This window comes from Pituophis catenifer, unplaced genomic scaffold, assembly GCF_029215685.1.
Source record: "Pituophis catenifer annectens isolate HBS135680 unplaced genomic scaffold, rPitCat1.0.hap2 SCAF_1, whole genome shotgun sequence".
NCBI lineage: Eukaryota > Metazoa > Chordata > Lepidosauria > Squamata > Colubridae > Pituophis > Pituophis catenifer.
In genome coordinates, this window is record NW_027256881.1 from 188,611,692 (window position 1) to 188,632,870 (window position 21,179).

Here is a 21,179-nt window from a genome sequence, read left to right on the forward strand (position 1 = left end):
ATCCCTGCAGCCTGGAACAACCGCCAATCCAACTGCCTATCAGTTGCTCGTGCTAAATCAGCTGAAACTGACCAGGATGTTTGCTGTTTGCTGCAAGGAGGCAAACTGCTGGGAAGCAGAGGCATATTTTTTTATTTTGTTTTCCTCCCCAAAAGCTAGGTGCGTCTTATATTCCAGAGCGTCTTACAGTCTGAAAAATACGGTAAATATTTTTTTAAAAAACATATTTTAGTTTGTCTTTGAAATAAACTTTTTTAAAAAAATAATTGCAAATCATACATGGGAAAAATTGCTAATCACTAGCATATTGAGTGTTGTGTTGCTGATTCCAAGAATCAAATTTGCATTGCTACTTATTGTAAACACGTTTTACAGATTGTAGATATCAAACATATACTGTATTGCCTCTTTAGTCAGCCCACTGGAGCTAATAGAGGGGAGGACATGGCATTTAACTCAACCCACTGTTCATATCACTCTTACAGGTAAGCATTAATAAATATAGACCAGGGTATTTCAAACTATGTTCCATCAAATTTTAGGTTATATGAAAATTTGATAAATTTATTCGAGAGTCTAAGGACAAAAACATTTCAAACAGCTAATTTTTCTATCACCAGAGCTTCACCTCTTAAGCAGGACTTAAAACTCAGGTTGTGGGGTCTCAATAAGTTTGAAATCTTTGCTAGTCATTTGTGGTCAGCAAGGAGTAAGAGTGGTAGGAGAGACATGTGGTGGGATCTTTGGTGCAGCTGCATCATTAATTGATAAAGATAATTACATACCATGACAGCTCCCCTGGAAATCTGGAAAAAATTGGGTGGGGAGAGGGAGAGTAGTGTAAGGTGGTGGAAAACTGAGGATCTGGAAGGTAGCTGCAATGCTATGCAAAACAAATCAACTTCATGAGCTGTCAGAAATGGCAGTTGCTATAAGATGCCATTCAGATTGCTGGAAGTAAGGAGGACTGATAAGCACAACAGAATGTCATTAGAGGTGGCAGGGCCAGGGACTAGAAGAGTGCTTTACAACAGTGGTCCCCAACCCCCGGTCTGCGGACCGGTGCCGGGCCGTGGAGTACCTGGCACCGGGCCGCGCAGCGGCCGGGGGACATGAACGCTGCAGCGCAAAGGCTCCTGGGCCGTGCGCAAAAGCTCCTGGGCCGTGCGCAAAAGCTCCTGGGCCGTGCGCAAAGGCTCCAGGGAAGAGAGCCCCGCGCAGGTACGCACATGTGGCCCAAAGCCCCCACCCCTGCGCGCGCTCAGCGGGCCACGGTAAAGTTATCAAAGGCTGATTGGTCCGCGGCGATAAAAAGGTTGGGGACCACTGCTTTACAAGACTTAGAATTCTATCCTTGTTTCCACTGTCTGACAGGCTGATGAGAATCTGCCACTCAATGGCAAGGAACTGGATTGCATAGGGAGGAAAGGGGGGTTTCTTCTTTGCAGCATCCCCATTGGGGGGGGGGTGTTCTCCTTTGCCAAGACCAGTTTCCTCCACCTGGTACAGTCATTGTGCTCTTTACATCTTCTGTCACAACTGTCGCAGTTAGATTGTCAATAGCCCTGCTACACCCCTGAAATAAGATTAAATGGTCCAAATCCCTCAAAACAGCAATTCTTTTGATCTCTAACATATTACGCTATCAAAAAGCAATGACACAAGATTTTAGATCACACTAAGTCATATCATTGACTGTCTTTCTGCATCATTTCCATCAGGAGATACCGGTAGATCTCGACTAATGACCACAATTGAGCCGAAAATATAAATTAAGTGAGACATTTGTTAAGTGAGTTTTGCCCCATTCTATGACCTTTCTTACTACAGTTATTAAGTGAATAATTACAGTTGATTAGTTAGCAATGCAGTTGTTAAGTGAATCTAGCTTCTCCGATTGCTTATCAGAAGGTCGCAAAAAAGGGATCAAACCTTGGGACACAGCAACGGTTCTAAATATGAACCAACTGCTAAGCATCTGAATTTTGATCACGTGATCATGGGGATGCTGCAAAGATCGTCAATGTGAAAAATGCTCATAAGTTATTTTTTCAATACCGTTGTAACTTTGAATGGTCACTAAATGAACTGTTGTAAATCGAGGACTACCTGTAAAGTAAGTGTCTGAAGAAGGCATGCCAATCCTGACAGTCAATAAATAGACCTTGATTTGAAAACTCTGGGAGTTACATCACATAAAAACTTCTCCTTTGGCAACTTTCTATGAAATTCCAAGATGATGCTAACCTTATGAAAGTTATATACCATTCGGCCTATAAACCCAGAAAATCAAAAAGATGTTACCTTGATCTCCAGCCAGAAAATTAAGTTTTTGAAAGTTTCATTTTTAGATTAAATTAGGACACTTGATATATTGTTTGAGTGCATTATCTCTATGGGCAGCTTCTTTACTCTCTTAATACCTACAATCCCCACCTTATAAAAGATGCAAGAGAAATATTTTAAAAATGTGTTACAGGTTAATCCTTGAAAGTGTCTTCAAAAAAAGGTCTACTATTTCTGCCGCAGTTTTTTTTTTTTTCACATCTTGCCAAGAAGACATGATAGTAAGGATGAGAAGATGAAGATAGTTATAGCCATGTCACTAAACACTTTCTTTGTTAAGTTACCTTCTTCTAATGTCTTGGTCAGGGGTCAGCAAACTTTTTCTGTAAAGGGCCAGATCCTGACCCTCTTCTGCCAATATGGCTGTGGCTGGCAGTTCTGCAGGTCAAGGAGTGACCAGCCAATGGACAGCACCAGCTCACCAGTAACAAGGCTATCACCACCTAGAATGCCCTATCCTTGGCCCCAAAAAGGCTGAGGCTCAGACCTGGAACTCTGCTGCCTGCCTGCTGTCCATTCTTCTCACACAGCCCCCATAAAAACAAGTATTTGCCCCATGAACTATAGTTTCCTGACCCCAATCCAAATTTCTGAAAATGCTAACCTATGGCATAAGCAGCCAATTGGACTGTGTGTGTGTGTATGTTAAAGAACATATCTGCATCAAAGATGTATGGAATCTCACATTCTCTTCCTTGGCACTAAATTAGTCTAGAAATCTTTTTACTGTCTTTTCAGTTTGCCCCGTTTCAAAAATTCCTGATGTATGCTTCAGATTTTACCAGAAGCTATCTCCAATATGCATTTCCATCTCACTTGCTAAGAATCTCGGCGCCCCCACATGCAGGGTGATTTATTTGGTCATAGCTGAATGAACACCATCATTTTCCATGTCTCACTCATGGTATTTCCTGCTCAAGTTTATTAGGGATATGAAAGGTGCACTGACCTATAAAGAAGAAATCTGTTATGCCGAAAATACCACTCTTCTCACTACATTAATTCAGCATGCACAATATTACAGAAGGCCAATAATAAAAGCAGCTAATAGATTCAGCTCACCCCGTTAGGACAACTCAGAGGGAAGCTGTGCCTCTCTGTGTGAGTCTATCAGGGTCTGGAGGTGGGCCAGGCACACAAACACAGACTTTTTCCTCTAGTGAACTGATAAGTAGAAGGTGAGAATAAGAGTGTTGTTTTCATTAGAAGATGTTGCTGTAGGAGAAGGAATGGCTATTGTGCTACCATTATAGCCTCAAAAACAACAAAGTTAACTGTGGGAAGAACTGACATTTGCATTTAAGCGTACTACTCATATTCTGTGCATTTTTAAAATTCATAATGAATACTTCCAAGAAAAAGGACCTCTAAACTGATTTCCATTTATTGTACACTGAAATATTAATTCCAAAACTTAAATGGGGCTGTTTTAACTTTTCAGTACATACATCCTATTTTAAATTAATACAACAGAAATTGGGGTTTTTTAAACCCCTGTATTGCTGGAAAAGGCCATGAGCAAGTCATATTATGAATAAAAGGCTTTGCTTTTTGATGGATTCCAAAAATTAAGGCTACTCCCTTCAAGCACTGATGATGTTAATGAAGTTGGCTAATGAAGTGCCTGCAAGAAAATAACCAAACTCAGAAAGCATTCAGGACTCCACGGTTCAAACCTTAGCTACAAATACTCTCTTCTATTCCACATAATGATGGTCTTCTAAATAAACCATAATTGGTATAGTGGTAAAGTACAAAGCTTTATATCAACCAAATCAATATGCAACCTACTTTGGGCTTAAATTATACAATACACTATAAAAACAAAAAGTCTCATATGTTTATTCTACCTGAATTGCTTAACATCCAAATGTCTCCATAACTAGTAAAAATGCAGAAATGATGGGCAACTGCTGGTGACTCTATTCATTTTCATTATTCATTGAGTTGTATGGAATCTTACAAAAGACACAAAGGGCTATATTTAGTCTTGTTATTCTGGGCTATAGTAAATATGTTAATCCAACTTTATATTTTAGTTAGTCTCATGCATTCAAATTCCATATCAAAAGAACAACATTTACCTCCTTCCAGACCTCTGTTGGAAGTATATTGAATAATTCTGCTACAAACATTTTCCTCCAGACCTCACGCCCAATCTGCCTCCTAAAATGGTACAGACTATCCTGAGAACTGGACCCATATCTATTAGGTTTGCAGAGGTAAGTGCATTTCCACATGCCTGTTCCTTAATAATGTTCTAACTAAAATAAGGTAAAGGTAAAGGTTCCCCTTGCACATATGTGCTAGTTGTTCCCGACTCTAGGGGGTGGTGCTCATCTCTGTTTCAAAGCCAAAGAGCCAGCGCTGCCCGAAGACGTCTCTGTGGTCATGTGGCTGGCATGACTAAACGCCAAAGGTGCACGGAATGCTATTACTTTCCCACCAAAGGTGGTCCCTATTTTTCTACTTGCATTTTTTACATGCTTTTGAACTGCTAGGTTGGCAGAAGCTGGGACAAGTAATGGGAGCTCACCCCGTTACGCGGCACTAGGGATTCGAACCGCTAAACTGCCAACCTTTCGATCGACAAGCTCAGCATCTTAGCCACTGAGCCACCGCATCCTAAAGTACTCAAAACCAATTTTTTTTAACGCACAAGCAGATTTTCCCCAAACATATAGCATATATAGCATTATCAAGATGCATAAAATCATGATTTTTATGTCTTTGTATGTGTGACAGGAAGAAAACTGACTCATCTGAGCTGTGATGCTAGAGAAGGCTCCTGCATATTTATTGGACAGCAGAGGTGATTTAACCAGCAAGTATTGGAGAGTATAACAGCATACATGTCACTGGAAGGCAAAATCATAAAACAGCGTCTCACTTATTTTGACCATGCCATGCGGGGAAATTCACTGCAGAAATCAATTATGTTTGGAAAATTAGCAGTAAAAGGAAAGCAGGCCGTCAAAGAACACAGTAGCTGGACACCATCAAAGCTGAGACCAGTGCTGTGGAGTCGGAGTCGGAGTCAAGGAGTCGGAGTCGGAGGAAATTTTGGGTACCTGGAGTCGGAGTCGGAGTCGGCAAACAATGCACCGACTCCGACTCCGACTCCTACTAAATTTAGATTGGAATTTTAAAAAAAGCAAGTTTAAATGTCCCAATTCACAAAAAGTTATAATTAATGACTTCTCTACTGTAAGAATAAAGACCAATGCATGCAGTGCCTCACGTAACCGCAAAATGAACACGTTAAGTGACCGTGAAGAAGCATGCTTTTCATGTGCTTCACTATAAGGCACGCAACGCACAATTAGGAGTGGCAATACTTATACTTTCCATAGTGTTGTGTTCTGCTGTTACAGGGAACGCAGCGCCCATGGGTAACCTAGCCTCTCACTGATAAGGGATTAAGTAAATATGTTTTTTGCAGGACTAGAGACACTTGCATAAGTGAAGGGAATGGAGGATCAATAGTTCAAGACTGAAGCTGTAAACCATTGGAAAAACTGCTGTCATTCAGCTAAGGCTATAAAAACTTGTAAACTCTGATTGTTAGCTTAAACTTTAAACATGACTATGGGATTCTACTAGGGAAATCATGTTTTATAATAAATGCCCCTTCCTGGATCCTCCCACTGCCCTATCTTCAGCAGCAGATCAGCACACAAAAAGGAGAAGGCAGCAGCTTCTGCCCAACTACCTGTTTTGCTCAGTGCTCTTTTGCTTGCTTGGAAAGACTGCAGATTTTCCCCCCCCTAGCTATACTGAAAAACGAAAGAGAAAGTAAAGCAGGCTGTTGGTTTTGCATGTTAGAAAATTAGGCAGGCAGATTTCTTTTCTTTTTCCTCACCAAAAAAGGTAGGTGCAAACAACGGGAAATTTAGGGAAAAAAGGAGATTTTAAAACACAAAAGAAAAAAAGCTCTATTTAACTAGGGAATTGTAATAATTGAGATACTATTAATTGTATATTGTGTTGAAAGCAGAAATGGTTAAGTTGTGGTTTGGAGGAATATATGGGGGAAATTATTTGGTTTATTATTATTGGTAAATATAATTAATTGATTTGTAAGAAATTGGATTGCATGGAAATAATTGGAATATTCATGTTCATATTGATTAATATACAAAAAAGGTAGTTATATAACTAATTGATTTATATTAAAATGTTGAATTCATATTAAACAACTGTAATATTACATAATTAACCAATGTGAGGATGGATATAAAAATAGATGACAATGGGAAGGGGTATAATATAGAATAGAAGGGAAAAATTGAATTTGATTAAGATTAGAGATGAGGATGAAGGGTAATATTGGTTTTTTACAAAAATAGATGAGGAATAAATATGGCAAAAAGGAAATATAGAAATTGTAAATTTAATTGAAATGACTAAACACTGTTTAAATTTATGAACCGGCCAAATACTCTGTTCAAAGAAAATACATTGTATGTTTGTATGTGTGTTTCTAATTATTGTTATTTATTCATATTTGTTCTCTTTTATTCTTTAAAGTTTAACAATTCATTCTTTATCTTAATATCTTTATATTTGTTTGGGGTTGGCTTTCTTCCCTTTCATCTTTTTTATTGTACAGCAATCTTTCTCCTCAAACCTACCACCTCTCTCTTTTCTTTCCTTCTTACTTTCTCTTCCTCACCCTCTTCTTCTCCTCCCTACTTCCTCTTCCTTTCTCCTTCTCCTCCTCTCTTCCTCCCTCTCTTACCCTCACTCCTACTCTAATTTCCCTTCCCTTCCTTCATCCCTCTCTATTGCTGTATCCTTTTATGTATATGGACTACTCAGAGGGCTGAAAAAGTTATTTCTGACTGGTCCTCTCCCTTTTGACCAGTCCTCGAACTTACGACTGTCCTCACATTTTACGTTTTTGCCCTATCTTGTCACCATGGTGAAGAGAAGCAGTTGTGAAATGAGTGACATGGTTGTTAAAAATGCTGCACGGGCATAAATGTGAGGATGGTCATAAGTGTGAGGACCAGTCAAAAGTGCGAGGACCTGTCAGAAATGACTTTTTTCAGCCCTCTATACACATAGCCATGGCCACCCGGTCACATGACCAGCTAGCCACACCCACCCAGTCACATAACCTCCAAGCCATGCCCACAAAATAAGCCACGCCCACAGAACCGGTAGTAAAAAAATTTAGAACCCACCCCTGGTTGGGGGTCACCACAACATGAGGAACTGTATTAAAGGGTCGCGGCATTAGGAAGGTTGAGAACCACTGGCTTAGAAGAACTTGGTGGAACAGCTTCTTGGATTCAACTGTAAGTGTTTATATTGTATAGGACAAATCATGTCTAGGTTTAGTGCTGGGATATATAGCTTATTTGTTTGTATAAAGCCATGTACGTACAACTTACAAGACTGTGTATGTTGATATTAAAAATCTAATTATATGCCAGTTAGTATAACATATTTTATATTTTAGGGAAAGAGGCATCCTAAACAATGGCAAAAAGACTGCTAACAACAAACACAACAAAGTCTACTGTTTATGAGCACTTTGCATTATCAAGTGATGGAAAACATTACGTGTGCCAATGTATTAGAAAAGATGATGATGGTGAAAAACAATGTGATGCAAAAATTAGCAGTTTCAGTGGGCCTGATAAAAATGCACCTACAAGAGCATCAAATTTGAAAAGACACTTACAGCGTTTTCATCCCAAAGTGTTAGAAGCCGTGAATGAGAAAGATAGCAATGAAAACATTGCATCTACTTCTGTGACAAAAAACGTTCAGAAATCTACTGGAGAACAATCACAAATAAGAAAATTCTTTATATCTGACAAAGTTACCATAAGGATGACACCAGAAAAATTCAAACACCACATTATTGAAATGGTAGTAAAGAATAGTGTACCACTATCCTTCTTTTCACAGACAGCCTTTTTAGGCCTAAATGGAGAAATGGCAAAAAAACTTGGTGTTTCTCTGGAAAGAGAAAGTATAAGGAAACTTATAATTGAGGAGGCCAAATGTAAAAAGGAAGAACTACAGAAAGTTATGAAAGGACGTTTTGTCTTCCTTAAAATGGATGCATGCACACGTCACAGAGTCAATTATTTCGCTATTAATGTTAGATTTGTGGATGAAAATAACAAAACAATAACACGGACCCTCGGAGTAAAGGACACTCAGGCACATCACACCAGTGATTACCTTCAGAAGTTAGTGGAGGGTGTTCTAGAAGATTTTGAAATTAAAAAGGAACAGATTTTATGTGTTGTGACAGATAACGCTTCTAACATGTTGAGCACAATTGAGAAGATGAAGGCAGATGAAGAAGGTATCAAACAGATATTAGACTTAGAGGAAGACAGCTCTGCAAGTATTAGAGAAAGTTTAGAAACTGAAGAGAATGCTGATATTTTTTTAGACAACTTTGTTGAAGAAGCATTGAAGCTTGCTACTATTCATCATATGCGATGTGCTGTTCATACACTGCAACTTGCCATAAGAGATGGATTAAAAGATCGCCATGCAGCTACATTAATTGGCAAATTACGGCAAGTAACTGTTGCAGCCAGGGCCCCAAAAACAGATGCAATTTTGAAAAGACGTGCAGGAAAAGGAGCCATTTTGGATCAAACAACTCGCTGGGGAAGCACTTATTTAATGGTGAAGCGTTTGCTTGAACTTAAAGACTTCATAGAAGAAATGGACAATGAAAATCTTGCATTAACTGCAAGCCAGTGGACACAAACAAAAGAGCTGGAGAACCTTCTTTCTCACCCCTTCACTGTCACCAAGAGGTTGCAATGTGATGATCTAACCCCGGGTAAATTCCTCTTGGAATGGAAGAGCCTGTTATATCGCCTGAACAAAAATGGAGGGTTAATAGCTGAGGGCATTGCATCTTCAATGATGAAAAGAGAGAGTCTTTTGCTGGAAAATGAAATCTTGTTAGCGGCTATTTATGTCGACCCAATGAGCCGACTTTTATTGAACAGTAAACAGATTGCTACTGGGAAAAAGGCCCTCTATGATGTAGCAGTTCGCATGAAGGGATTACGACCTGAAATACCTCCACAGGAGGATGGAGTTCTTTTAAGCAATAGTGGTAACTCAGAATCATCTTCTTCAAACGAAGAATTAGACTTTGATTCCTTCTTAGACAAAATGGAAGTTGCTAAAGGAAAGCGACGTCGCATAAGCGTTACAGAACCAGTAAATGTCCAAATAAAAAAATTCCAACAGGAGTTTTATAAAGCACTAAAAGAAGTTGAAAAGTATGATCGCTCATCAAAACTTACTGTTGAAGAAGCCATCCTTGTTTATCCAGAGATCGTTAGTGATGTGGCCAGAATAGTTACTGCAATGCCACCCACCCAAGTCAGTGTCGAAAGATTATTTTCAGCCCTAAAAATAATAAAGTCTGACTTAAGAGCCTCTATGAAAGAGGATCTGGCAGAGGCAATTCTCTTCCTTAGAACTCTACATTGAATTGATTTGCATTTGCTAAGCCTATAACTACATTTCAAGATTAATATAAACCATTTCTAGGTTTTACAGATTTTGTTTTTGGTTCATATAGATAAGCTTTGTTTTTGTTCTAAAACAACCAAATAATGTGGTTTGTATTTTTGAACTGGTAAAGTTCCTGTTCCTGATGTTTATGCCTGCTGCTACTATCCAGCAACTTGATTAATTAAATTAATAAAAAAAAATTAATAAAACTTTGTTGTTTTCATTGTGTTTGTCTTTTGCTTAAACTGTTCAATACAGTAGACTGTTGGCTTCCCAGCCAGTAGTCCTGTGGTAATGACATGTATGTTGCCTTTCTTTCCTTCAAGGAATGTATAAAATACATTCGCATATTAATACAGAGGAGTCGGAGTCGGGGAGTCGGAGTCGGAGTCGGAGTCGGAAGTACAAAAAACTGAGGAGTCGGAGTCGGAGTCGGAGTCGGAACATTTATCTCCCGACTCCACAGCTCTGGCTGAGACCAGCAAGAACATAGAGCAACTCAAAAGTAGTGCAAGATTGGAAGAAATGGAGAGAATTGCCCCACAGAATCGTCAAGAGTCAGACACAATGAATGGATATCATCTTCTTCAAGTGCATCTATCCATCTGGTGACATCCGTTTTAACTGTGACTAAAACAAGTAGTTTATCTGTAGAAGCAGCAGCAAATAAATGTATTCCAGTTCATTCAAGTCTGAACACATCTCTTGGATTGGTGTGATCCACAGGCTAGTTGAGGACCGCCTGTAAAAGAGACAAATGTGATGAAACAACAGAAGCTTCTGGGCTTTGTGCTGAAAGCAAATTTCAATAAATTGGATTGTTTTATGGCCATATGCTCTTTGTCTACATCAGCGTCAGTCAACCTTAACAGCTTTAAATGTGTGGACTTCAACTCCCAGAATTTCCCAGCCAACATTGCAAAATGTTTGCAAAAATTTGCAGAAAGCAAGAAGATCTGAGCATGCAGAATAGCTAGGAAACAAACATGGCTGGAACCACAATTATTTCCTAGAGTTATTTAAGTATAAAATACACATTTTTAAAAAATCACTTAAAGCTGAAGTAATAAAAAATACATGAATGTATACACACCATCTCATGAAATGATTGTTTCCATGGCACAACTGATACATGGCCGTTCCCCCACCCCACCCCCCAAATAATCACATACCAAATTCAAAACTCTGAGAAATAAGACCAGGTTTTTTTCAAATTCTAAAACTCAGCTGAACTTATAGTCTTGATATAAAGTCCAAGCTTACTGATTTCTCAGTCTCCATCCCCACTTGGATTGGTTGTGAGCTGCCCAATATCATGGACATTGTTGTTAGAGCTAACTTATCAAAATTCGTAAATCTTTTAAAGAGTACTCTTCCTATCAATATTCCATATCTTACACAGTATTAATTGTATCTGCAAACAAAAGAATAATTTCATTTGCCCTTAAGCTCTAAAGGAGCTTTGTCAACATGGTTATTCTTTTTAATATTAAGGAAGATTTTCAATCTTGCATTTTCATTTAGCAAAACCATCCAAGGCATAACTTAATAACATTATACATTTTTTTAAAAAAATGAACAATTATTTTTTTTTCTAACAGCAGTCAGTCAGGAATGCAGCCTTTAAATATCACACCCATTTCCCCAAAATTAAAACTAGACCATCTTAAAAATAAATCCCGGAAGGAATCTGGGCCAATGTCTTTGGCGAAAGTTGTTCCACGAAGTAGCAACTATTGTATCAGAAAGTATTTTCTTATGACCACCAAACTACCCCTTTATCCCAACTATTTGTGGCAGGAGACACAGGTGTCTTAAAAATATGGGGCTGGTCACATAGGACAGGGCCATTAAATCTTTTTGACTTGGTCAGTAGATCCGTTATTCTGAGAATAGTCCTAGGCCTCACAACAGTCCTGTAAACTAGGTTACAAAAAGGCAGTGGCTGACCTAAAATTCATGAAAAGGCTCTGTGATTGAATGGAAAATTGAACCTGGGTCTCCCTAGGTCCAAATCTAGATCTTAATTACGATGCTGGCTCTGTATATTGTACAATCTTGCTAAATGGCTATTATGAAAGGGACTACAGGTAATCATCGACTTACAACAGTTTATTTAGTGACCATTCAAAGTTACAACGGCACTGAAAAAAGCGACTTATAGCCATTTTTCAGTTACAACTTCTGTAGCATCCCCCCTGGTCATGTGATCAAAATTTGGAGACTTAGTAACTGACTCATATTTATGACGGTTGCAGTGTCCCAAGATCATGTGTTCACTTTTTGCAACTTTCTGACAAGCGAAGTCAATGGGGAAGCCAGATTCACTTAACAAGTTACTAACTTATGAACTGCAGTGATTCACTTAACAATGGTGGCAAGCAAGGTTGTAAAATGGGGCAAAACTTACTTAACAAATGTTTCACTTAACAACAGAAATTTTGGGCTCAATTGTGGTCATAAGTCGAGGACTACCTGTATCTATTAATAACATGATTGCCAGGGAGAATATAACTAATGATGGTTCCCTCTTACCCAGGATTTTTTTCCCCCTTTTGAACGAGTGATTGCACTTCACAGATGATATGTGTGCATCATGCATGCAAAAATGATGTACTGCCTCCAAAGCCTATGCTACTATGCTACCTTGTTTGGGTTTTGGTGGTAGTGGTACCTTGTTTGAGATTCGAATGCCAAAGTTGGAAATATGAATGATTTATCAATTTTTGCCAATCCATTGATTTCTTAATTCCTAATAGTCTTCATAAAACCAAAATGATATCTATATGTGTGGACATCAACAGATGGAGTCCAGAGGAATCAAATCGACAATATTCTTGGCACAAGAAGGTGGAAGAGCTCAGTTTTAACCACAGAGATGTGGTTAAGGCCCGACTGCGGAAGAGATCACAAACTGCTCATGTGCAAATTCAAGGTTAGGCTAAGAGAGAAGATGAAAGTCCACCAATTTTCACAATACGATACCTACCATTTTCAAGGAAAACGTTAGGAAATGCTCTAAAATCCCCAAACACCATGGATTGGAAACCAGAGGAATTTTGGAATGAATTTAAAAGATATTAAGAATGAATCTGAAAAGAGACTGCCTGAGATCTAAAAAATAGAGGCAAGCAAAGAGGATGTCAGCCAAGAAGAGAAGCCAAAGCAAGCAAGAAAAAGATCTCAGCAAAAAAACTTAAAAGAATTTTAAGTTAGAAGAGACAAAAAGCAGCATTACAACATATGTAAAAGATATTGAAGAGGGAAACAGATACAGAAAAACAAAGTCTTCCAAAACTTCACTGAAGTGAGCCTATAATCACAATTCGCCAAAGAAAAACAAAACAAAACTGGACAGCTATCCACCAACCTTTTGACATCCTTTCACTAGTTACATGCAATACCTGGTATTCTTAGGAACTGGCATAATGATGGGACCAATCAACTTTTCAGTCTGGTAATGCTTGCAGAGGGCGTAGGGAATGGCCTTAAAGGTCAGCCAGAAAAGCTGCTAGCACAGGAGCGGTCAGATAAGTATGGCTTAAGTCCTTTCTAAGAAATTAATTTGAGAAAAGCTCTCAGACAGGCTTCTCACTAGTTCACCCAAAGATAAAGTGATGAAAAGAGAATCATTTAAACTTGCAAGATTCATTAACTACAGTTGTCCTGGCCTATGTAAACCTGGGTTCCTAGCTAGAGCTGTCAGTGCTTCAGTGTGCAATGCAAGGCTGCTCTTATGAGAGAGGCAGCCACAGCTTAGTAGTTATTAACCCTCAGAGCTAATCCAATTCACATGACTGTAATTGAAAGATTTGAAGTAGTGGTGGCAGGATGACAGGCACCAGTGATTTAGAACAGGCTCCTTCTTCTAGTCATGGCTTTTATCTTAAAGATAGCAAGCAAGTAAATAAACACAAAATAATATATAATATATAGAATGACCTCTAAATCAAGAAATACAGTAAACATTTTTTGGGGGGAAATGATGTTTGACAGTAAATTTGTTCAAGCTCTAAGATTCCTATCACCACCCTGCACCATGACAGAATTCCATGCACTACTTTTGAATCTTTCAGAGATGGTTGAAACATTTCAGATTCTAATACTCTAGGCAGAGATACAAGACTCCTCCCCACCCACACCAGTTCCGGACAATTGCCATAAAGTTGTTAATTTAAAGCGTCCCTTGGGTGACCAGACCACCTGTCAATCTTGGAGCAATAAAATACAATCTCTAGCTAGAGCTTATCAACAACTGGCTTTCCATGTGGTGTGACACACCACAGGGAATGTGATTGATGTCAAGCAGCCGTAACATTTACTGTAGAAAAACAGAAGGTAAGGTACTGCGCAAGAACAGTTTTGTTGTTGTTAGTTGTGAAGTCGTGTCCGACCCATCACAACCCCATGGACAACATTCCTCCAGGCCTTCCTGTCCTCTACCATCCTCTGGAGTCCATTTAAGCTCACGCCTACTGCTTCAGTGAATCCATCCAGCCATCTCATTCTCTGTCGTCCCATTCTTCTTTTGCCCTCAATCTTTCCCAGCATTAGGGTCTTCTCCAGTGAGTCCTTCCTTCTCATTAGGTAGCCAAAGTATTTGAGTTTCATCTTCAGGATCTGGCCTTCTAAAGAGCAGTTAGGGTTGATCTCCTCTAGGACTGACCAGTTTAATCGCCTTGCAGTCCAAGGGACTTGCAGGAGTCTTTTCCAGCACCATAGTTCAAAGGCCTCAATTCTTTGGCACTCAGCCTTTCTTATGGTCCAACTTTCACAGCCATACATTGCAACTGGGAAAACCATAGCCTTGACTATACGCACTCTTGTTGGCAGGGTGATGTCTCTGCTTTTTAGAATGCTGTCTAGATTTGCCAGAGCTTTCCTCCCCAGGAGCAAGCGTCTTTTAATTTCTTGGCTGCAGTCCCCATCTGTGGTGATCTTGCAGCCCAGGAAAATAAAATCTGTCACTACCTCCATTTCTTCCCCATCTATTTGCCAGGAGCAAGAACAGTTAGATATGAAATATAGAAGGAGATAGAAACTGCTTCAGCTGCTCCAAGAGGAATTTACATGAAAAAGAATTTAGCAGATATAACTGGTTCATATGCACACCTGCAAATACACTGCAACCTGTATATTTCAATTCAGTGTTACAACTTATGTTGCATTGGTGCCAAGGCATGGACAGATGAACTAGCTTATACTAAATTTCATTACCATACACAACTCCTTTTTTAAAGTCCCTTTTTATGATCCTGTAATCCCTTAATTTGAGGTAGGGTCACCATCTTATAATTACTATTTATAATCAGAGATAACTACAGAATCTATAGTATTTAAATATGTGCCATTACTTGACATTCTTTTTTTTTCTGCTTCCAGATAATGTATCAAACACCTGCTGTCAAATTAATTCAGGCACTGCTCATGAAACTTAAAAGATAAATCCATTTTAATAAATAATATATATGTGATAAAATATTTAGAGGGCAAAGTTTAAGGCAAGCTAATTAGTGGAAAGTGTTTTTTTTCCAACTTTGTTCATTGAATTTTTCATAGGAAAGCAATCAATAGAGGCAAATATGAGGACAGAGAACCAGCAAGATCAGTGAGCCATGATAAAGTATCAATCTTATACAATCCTTATAAATTTGATTTTCTTACAAAAGAATTTAAGACAAAATCTATCATATGGCAAGTCATTACTTTCAAAAACCTCAAATTATAATGAAGAAAAGTACACTGATATGTACTATTTCAACAAAAAAAATCAATTACCATAGAATAACTCCACATAATCAAGAAATCCTGTTCAATGTCCATGCAATTAAAATGTAGGAAGTATTCAATTCCTGTATCAGCTGTTCCAAACTATACCATCATTCCAACTAGAGTACCCAACTATTATGGAAGCTGCTATCCAATATAGCTAGTCAAACCAGATACATGTTGAATTTTAACCAAGGACACCTCGATTCAAATCCTTCTCTTATTGAAATTTATTATTTATTATTATTTGTTATTATTAATTTATTATTCCCTTATTCTATATTTTGCATATTGAAGCTGAAGAAGTTTGGTCATGACATTTTTCCTTTGTTCTTAAAATGTAAAGCAATCTCCTATTCTGTAGAATCAATTCTCAAGACTAATCTCCTGAATCTGAATATGGTGGAGAAATATAGTGCCTCTAGCAAAATTATGATTAAGACAAGGAAACAAGTACAAACAAGAATTACACACCCTGCCAAGTGTCTCTTCCTCCTTATTACTGTATTAAAACACAGATGTATTCTGGTATTTCGTATGGTAATAGATTTTTTCATATACAAAATTCCTGTGTAAATCATTTTTCCTTATAGTTTTCATTGAAAAAAATGTAGATGAATAAAAGAAACATGAAAAAATATTTGTGTGTGTGTGTGTGTGTGTGTGTGAAAAAGTGAAAGAAAATGCAGAAAAGAAAAAGATTCTATAAAGAATGACCCATTCTTCTTTACAGTAGTCACAAGCAACCTTATTTTCTCTCCTCCTCTTTTAGCTTTCATACATATTTCTTCTCTTCCTATATTCAATCCTTTTTAATTAAGAAAAGTAAAAAATCACCCAGGGAAAAAAGTCAATGAAGGGTTTTCAACATTTACAAAAGTACTTATTTTATATCTGATCAAACAATTTTGCATTCTTTCTTTGTAAAGTATCTTCTAATAGAAGCTTCTTGGGGTAGAATTACCTTAGTGTTGAATTAGTGTTGCATAACTTGATCTCGTCATCTTCCTGGGCAAGTGCATAGATATTTTGCTTGAAACAAATGTTTATGCTGGTTCTGTGCATCCTGTCCATTTTTGTATTCACATCTTCCCCTTCCCATATCATAGATTCTTTCAGAATTTTGACGGTCCTCTTCTTAGTGCCCTCCACCGATTGTTTTAAAAAATTACTCTGTCTCAAATGAATCCTCTCTTGATTCCATTGATGGCACTGCCAGGTCTTCATTCCTCAGGTTGTTTTCCAGGTTCTCCATTTTTTCTTATATTTGTTTACCATTCTTTTCTTGAAGCATTCGTGACTTGCATACTATGCGTTGTATAATATATATATTATATCTAAATACAATTATTAAATCAAATTCTGTATCAGAATCTGTGTCCTCACATCCTATTTTAAAAGGCTCTTGATCAGATACTTTTATTTCCATAAAAAATTACTTCCCTTCTGCACAATATTTTGAGCTTCTTTTACTTTTCCGAATAACATTTCAGAATAAAATGTGACACATTCGTAAACATTATTCTTGCAATAAACAATTACATGCATATCTTTTACAAATGTATAGTATTAACTTATTTCACCTCTACTGGGATTCTTCTGGATTTCTTTTCTCTTTCCAAATATATGATATGCATTCAATCTAAAATTTTGTTGCACTAGTTTCAAGTTATCTTCAAGTACTCCCCTGTTCCATCATAATCCCTCATTCTGAGCCTCATACAAACCAGATAAAAATCAAGATGTTTTATAAACTGAGCAAATTTTGAAGGGTTTATATTTGTTTTGTGACTGGTCACTGTGAAATATTTGATGCCGTTACTTTAAACATAGTAAACAAATAGATTTGATTCGTGTTTTACCCATATTTTTCAGGTTTTAAGAAAAATAATAAATTTCCCATTATTTAAAAGGGCAATTAATTGGCTGAAATCCCATATAATAGAATTTTCATTGTTGTCTCTCTGGAGCAGTAACATACAGATTTCAGAAACTATGTAGCTCAGCTATGGATCAATAAATCAGTCTGTTCCTGATCTGTAAATTTTACATTCAGGCCATAATAGCAACAGCAAAAGTACTTAGACTTATATACCGTTTCACAGTGCTTTATAGCCCTCTCTAAGCAGTTTATAGAGTCGGCATATTGCTCCCAACAATCTGGGTCCTCATTTAACCAACCTCGGAAGGATGGAAGGCGGAGTCAACCTTGAGCCGGTGAGATTTGAATTGCCAAACTTCTGGTAGCTAGCAGTCAGCAGAAATTGCCTGCAGTACTGCATTCTAACCACTGCATTCTAACCACCACGGCTCTTAATAAATTCATTCAGTTTTAGTAGCACATTGAATTATTTAAAAGCCCCTCAAAATAGGTGCAGTTATTTCCATGACATTTTCAATAATATGTTTTAAATCCACACTTTATCATTATTCAACTGTTGAAGCAAATAAATGTATTAGAAAATTCAGAGGAATACACAACCCAAATTGTAACTATGCAATAGCCTACCTATTATCAGATAAATGCAAAGAAGCTCAGGTTACATAAAAATGTGGATCAAAATTACACCCACCCTTTAATATTATTAAAAAAATCCAGCTTCAATTAATCATATTACTATATCTTTCACATGGATGCTGCTTAACTATAGTGTCACATTTCCATAAAGAAGAAATGTATTCTTGACTCTCTCACCAGAGAGACATTCAAGCTATACTGAATTAATATGATGATGCTTAAGATGTAAATGATGAGCTGCTAACTTCAAGTAGTCCTGATCCAAACATTAAAAATAAGGCTTCATAATACAACTATGAGTACCAATTCTTTCATAACACAACTATAAGGTACGAGAATCTGCAAAGCAAGATTGATTTTAGAATCATCTTATGGAAGGAACATGGTACTCACTATTAGCAAAAAGGTATTTATATGGAGAGGGAGGAAACAAATGAGCTCACAGATTTGTATCAGAAGGGAGATAAAATACAGATTAGTCTTTGTAGCCAAGATCCAAGATATACTTATTTTTAAGGCATGTTCACTATTACCTTACAAACTAAAGACCACTTTCAAGTGGCATACAGATATTGCAAAGCCACCAGTTATCCTTAAAAGGGTAACATAAAATGATATAATATTTGAAGACTTAAGAGAAAAGGAGCTAGCAAAGTACACTGATTAGGAAGAGAGAGAAAACCTTTCTTTATCATTAAAAATTATAGGCAATGTCACAAACCAACACTTCTTTTGTTAATTAAACCATAAATTTAAAAACTATCAAAGATGCAGTCACAGATCACTGGATACCGACACTCCTGGCTGGAAATGTCATACATGGCATTATTTGAACCAATGCCCAATGAAAGCAGAAAATGGAGTTGCTCAATATTCAAACACTAGCATTTGCACTAATGTAGAATTGTAAATATCTAGATATATACCGAATACATATGTGCACAAACAGACAAAACACAATTCTGATATGCAAAAAAAAAAGAAAGAAAGAAAAGAAAAAAAAAAGAAAATCCAAAACCCTCTTCTGCTTAAATTATGGACCCCAGCCTACAAATCAGAAGCATCTTGTATAAATAAGAATAAAATATTTTCCTTTCTGTGGTTACAGGGGAATTGCAAAAGACAATCAAGTCGCCATATGCCAAAGGAGCTGCTTTCCTATTCGCTTTAAAGTAGAGCTGCAGCTGCTCTTCTGGAGGGATTAAAACCCCCGCAGTGGGAAAGGAAGAGCAACTGGAGGGCTAATTCACACCTCCCAAGAGGCAAGGAAGCCGCTTCATTAAGCACACAGTGGTCAAGACCCTTCCCCAGCAACCCTATCCATAAATAACAAGTGACACATGTGGTCTAATGTAATCCCCCTGAGAAAAGGGGAGTCTGCCAGACTTTAAGGAAAAGCTGAGGCATCAAAGGGAAGGCACCTACCTACTACCTGGGGAAAAGCTGTCTGCAGGCACAAATTGAAGGGGGGTGGAAGCAAGCTAAAGGGAGGGGAGGATTTACCTAGAAAGAGATAAAAGTAAGGTGGCGGATTTAAAAAAAGAGGCAGATCACATTCTCTAGACAAGAGAGCCTTTTGGGACCAGAGAAGGTTTATGTTACACACCACCATTACAATCCTCCTTACTGGAAGCCAAGTCAACCTATTTCCCTACCTAGGGAAAACAACAATCGCAGAGCCTTTCGATGAAGATCGCCCCTTCCCGGACTTTCTTTCCTTTTTCTTTTTCACTGAAGAAAAATGAATTCTAGCATCCTAGAATAATTCCACTGTAATTTCCAGTCGTGAGATGGATCTGACGCAAAGGATGCGATGGAGAGAAGACGACCGGGGGGGGGGGGAGCCGAGATGGCCGCAAACTCCGTCAGAAAACAAGGAGGCCGTTTACATAATTGCGGGAGGACGGGGGGGGGGGGGGAAGAGGGAGGGCAGAGTATTTTCGGCCCAAGGGCCCCGGGAACGAGTAGATGCTCTCTCTGCTCCTCTGCGAGCCTCGCACCTCCATCCAGCCTTCCAAGCGACGCTATCCTAAGAGGAAAGCCAAGTCCTTACAGGCGGGGGGGGGGGGGGGGGGGAAGGAAGCGCGAACTGCTGCTTGCCGAGGAATCAAATGAAGAGAGGATGGAAGGACCGAAGCAGGACCTAAAGGAAAGGGAATGGCTGGAAGCAGGGAAGGAGGCAGGGAGGAGAGGCATCCCTCGCAGTGCCCCAGGCGCCGAGAGGTGCAATGGGACGCCGAGGATGCCACGCAAAGCCAAATGCTGGGTCGCAGGGAAGAAAAAAAAAAAAAACCTTTGCCCAACCGCCAGGGCCGAAAAGAGGGGCAACCTACCTGGAGCAGCCATGGAGGAAGACGGCGTCGACGAGCCGGCTCGCTGCTGAGGACGCCTGGTTAAGCCGACGGCGCCGGTGGCAGCCGCGGAACCCGGGCGGCTCTTCAGCAGCAACAGCAGCAAAAGGAGGAAGAACGTCGCGGCGGCCAATCCCAGCAGCGAGGAGATCGGCGGACGCCCGCGAATCCCAGGCATGGCGGCCAGCCGGAGGGCAGCGGAGGCATATTGCGGGCGAGAGGAAGAGCGGCCAAACGGCGGGAGAGCAGCCGCCTCGGGCCGCAGCTGAGCCGCCGCGACGCTAAGGAAGCAGCTCCCCGACTCTTTCACCCCGCACGCGCCTCCGCGCTGAGGGTGGGGGGGGGGGGAGTGGGCAGGAGGCGGCTCTCCTGCAACCACGTGACACGGAGGGAGGCGGCAAAGGGAAGATGGTTTCTCCCCCCCCCCCATACCCCGGGGGAATTGTTTTATCGACCATCACCTGTGCGTCGTTTGGTTTGGGGAGGTACCCACCCCCCCGTCCTGAAGGCCACTTGGTGCCTTCCAGATGGTTTGCAAGTCAACACCCAGTACACGGTTCCAAACGACGCCAGATCCTGGAAGTTTGTAGTGTCTGGAAAGCTGCACTTAGATTTGGGGTCTGTTTTGAGGCAGCCTGCTGTCATTTTACTTGGCCTCTTGGCGAATATCTTGTTGCCCAGAAATG

General features: G+C 39.3%; 1 protein-coding gene across 1 annotated transcript in view; it reads right to left on the reverse strand.

The window, feature by feature from the left end:
• Positions 1-20,671, reverse strand: part of FAM171B (family with sequence similarity 171 member B) — a 41,800-nt gene extending 21,129 nt beyond the window's left edge. Inside the window, exon 1 of the mRNA XM_070956863.1 lies at positions 20,476-20,671. Coding sequence (XP_070812964.1) covers positions 20,476-20,671 — 196 coding nt within the window. The remainder of the gene's footprint in view (positions 1-20,475) is intronic.
• Positions 20,672-21,179: the final 508 nt, after the last annotated feature.